Source organism: Triticum aestivum, chromosome 5A (genome assembly GCF_018294505.1).
Source record: "Triticum aestivum cultivar Chinese Spring chromosome 5A, IWGSC CS RefSeq v2.1, whole genome shotgun sequence".
NCBI classification, from domain to species: Eukaryota; Viridiplantae; Streptophyta; class Magnoliopsida; order Poales; family Poaceae; genus Triticum; species Triticum aestivum.
This window is the reverse complement of record NC_057806.1, coordinates 663,255,264-663,257,954: the sequence shown is the minus strand read 5'-3', so window position 1 is coordinate 663,257,954 and position 2,691 is coordinate 663,255,264. Positions and strand designations below refer to the sequence as shown.

General features: G+C 43.3%; 1 protein-coding gene across 1 annotated transcript; it reads right to left on the bottom strand.

The window, feature by feature from the left end:
* Positions 1–1,571: 1,571 nt before the first annotated feature.
* On the bottom strand, positions 1,572–2,062 carry LOC123108281 (zinc finger protein 36). Its single transcript, XM_044530102.1, has one exon. It carries the CDS (start codon positions 2,040–2,042, stop codon positions 1,617–1,619), a length of 426 nt encoding a protein of 141 aa, XP_044386037.1. The 5' UTR covers positions 2,043–2,062; the 3' UTR covers positions 1,572–1,616.
* Between the last annotated feature and the right edge of the window lie 629 nt (positions 2,063–2,691).

The following is a 2,691-nucleotide window of genomic DNA, read 5'->3' as shown; positions in this document are numbered from 1 at the left end:
TGTTAGATCTTCATAACTGTACTTAGAGAAAATTAATCAACCGATAGATCCTCATAACTTTGGCTAAGTAAATAACAACCAATATATCACCGCAGTTGCATTAAGATATATCTCCAATGAAAATTAGTTGTAAGTATCCATGTTAATTATTAGTGTGACTATAAACGACAAAGTAATGTAAAACCTAATAGTAGTCACCACCACACACATATATACAAGGTGTTAATTTAATGCAATGGAGTTCATAGGGGTCTAAGAAAAATTATAGTCGATGAACAACTTTCTCTTACCATCCAATGATCTGTAGACAAATAGTAATATTAACAGCGATATGGGCAGCTACGCCAAAAAATGTTTGTACTAAGTGATTAGACACCAACATGAGCATCAAAAGATGAGTACATAAGTAAGTGTTGATTGTTAGAATCAAAGGCTAGAGGGTTCTTTATGAAAGACCGGTCTAGTTTTATCTGTAAGCATGAATCTTAGGGCAAGCCTACTTTTTTGCGAGAAGGATAACGTGAAATCGGACAGCTCTCTATGTAGAAACCAATACGGACAGAGATCTACAGACCTACATTAGCGAGTACAAAACTGTTGACCTAGCGGGCATGCGTGCCAAATACAGGTTTGTCTTATTGGTGTGCTCAGAACTCCACGCCGAATTGTTGTTTACTGAGAGAAAAAAGAATTGACCCCGTCAGTTCGTTCGTAGACAAGTGTTTCATAATTCTTTTTGATTATTTCTTATATACAAAATAAATGTCCAACGCACAAATAATGTGTATTTTGCAATGAGTGGTGTAATTAGCATGCAAAAATGTCTAGCGAATACTCAACACACTAGAGATGATGCACTTCGATTTGCGAGGGCCACCATGCTGGCTACATTCAAGAATGTGACACACACTAACCATAATCTCTTCTAGGATTATATTTCCAAATCAAGTCATTTGATATGTGCATGTTTTACATTCATTTTCTTTACCTTAAAATTCACTAATGTTGTGTTCAAATGTGGAAATTTCAGAGGACATTGGACTGTCTCTCTAAGTGGGTGTTGCAGTGCTCCTACTAGCCAAATCATACACACAAGATGCTAGCTTCTCCTAGAGATCAACACTCGATCTCGTGTGGCAGATTGACTGGTTGTATACGTGCAACTCAGCTTTGTATATACGAACTAGCTGTTAAACTCAAGATCTCGCTGGCGCTCACAGTTACACAATAGACATTAATCAGGTACTACAAAAAATATACACTCATGGAATATATATTTGAATCACTTGAAGAAGCTCAGCAATGAAAGCATACATAGAACAATAGAACTGAGTAAACAAGAAATCGAAATTTCCCGGCTTTCGAATGAATAAATGTAAATTACCACACGTTCTTTCTGGTCAAGGAATTTCATGAGAAAAACTCAACTGAAAGAAGAACATATGAATCCAACACACGCAGAGCTTGAAACAGGCAAGCATAGAAGCAATTTCACAAGTACATATGTGTCAGGAAAGAAGACCTTATAGCATACCGAAACAGCGCGGATGCGCGAGGTCAACTAGCAAATCAGGGCGGGTAACTGGGCCGGGATCAGGAACACATGAGCAGATCGATCATAGCCTGAGAGCCAAGTCCACCTCGTCAGCGGCGCCGTGCTCCGACGATGTCCTGCCACGCTCGCACGCCTTTCCAACAGCGGCAGACTTCCACGGCTCCGTCCTTCTCGCCTTTCCATCCGCAGACAGGAAATCGCCGCCCCCTCTGCCGCCATACCACGTCTGGCCCTCATCCTGCGCTGCAGTAGGCGCACCGGCACCGTGCGTGCGCGCTGCGGCGGCAATCAGCCGCCGGCGCTTGGCGACGCTGCGCTCGTGCTTGTGCGCGTTCTGGTGGCCGCCGAGCGCCTGCGAGCTGAGGAACTTACGGTCGCAGTACGCGCAGAGGAAGAAGCCCTCATCGGGACCCGGTGTAGCCGGGATGAGGAGGGTGAGTTCAAGGTTGAGCTCATCCTGATCCTGCTCGCCGGTCGGCTGTTCCATTCTAGTTATGGACTTGCTATCGCCTATGAGGCTGAAAGGTAGAGACTAGAGAGTAGAGAGTCGACCAGAACTTATTAGCTCGCTAAACAAAGGATTAAATACACGGCTAGCAGTTTAGCACTGGGCACAGAACTGTTGTTGCACTCTTACCCACAGTGGAAGTAATATAGATAGTAACATCATACATATTTAGATAAAATAAATGATGTGACAAACAATAAATGAAGAAAAAGATGCATGTGTTAACATAGCTAGTTACTACTAGCTTGAGTAACATCACACATATTAAGATAAGATGAGTCTACAGCCTAATACTTAAAATATTGCATGTTACTACACATATGTTACTCCTCGTTATAGAGGTAGTAACATAGAGTAGTAACATGCCCATGTTACTACTCTATTTTATTTTTTTGCGGGTAGTTACTACTTTATATTACTAACCATTATAGCTAGTCTTAATTTGCTTCTTCTTTTTTTGCCGGGGTTGGGCGTTAATTTGCGGAAGAGCAAACATGCGGGATGTCGAGGCCAGGCCTATGGCCAAAGTCTTTTTCACCGACATCGGTACCCTCATGGTCGCCGGCACCCTTCCTCTCCGAGCCCAGCTCCTCACCTGGACGGCCCCCGGCCTCGCGACCGAGGCCGC

Bases quoted from the DNA above. Each gene is read 5' to 3' on its own strand.
- LOC123108281 (XM_044530102.1), bottom strand. From the start codon at position 2,042: ATGGAACAGCCGACCGGCGAGCAGGATCAGGATGAGCTCAACCTTGAA.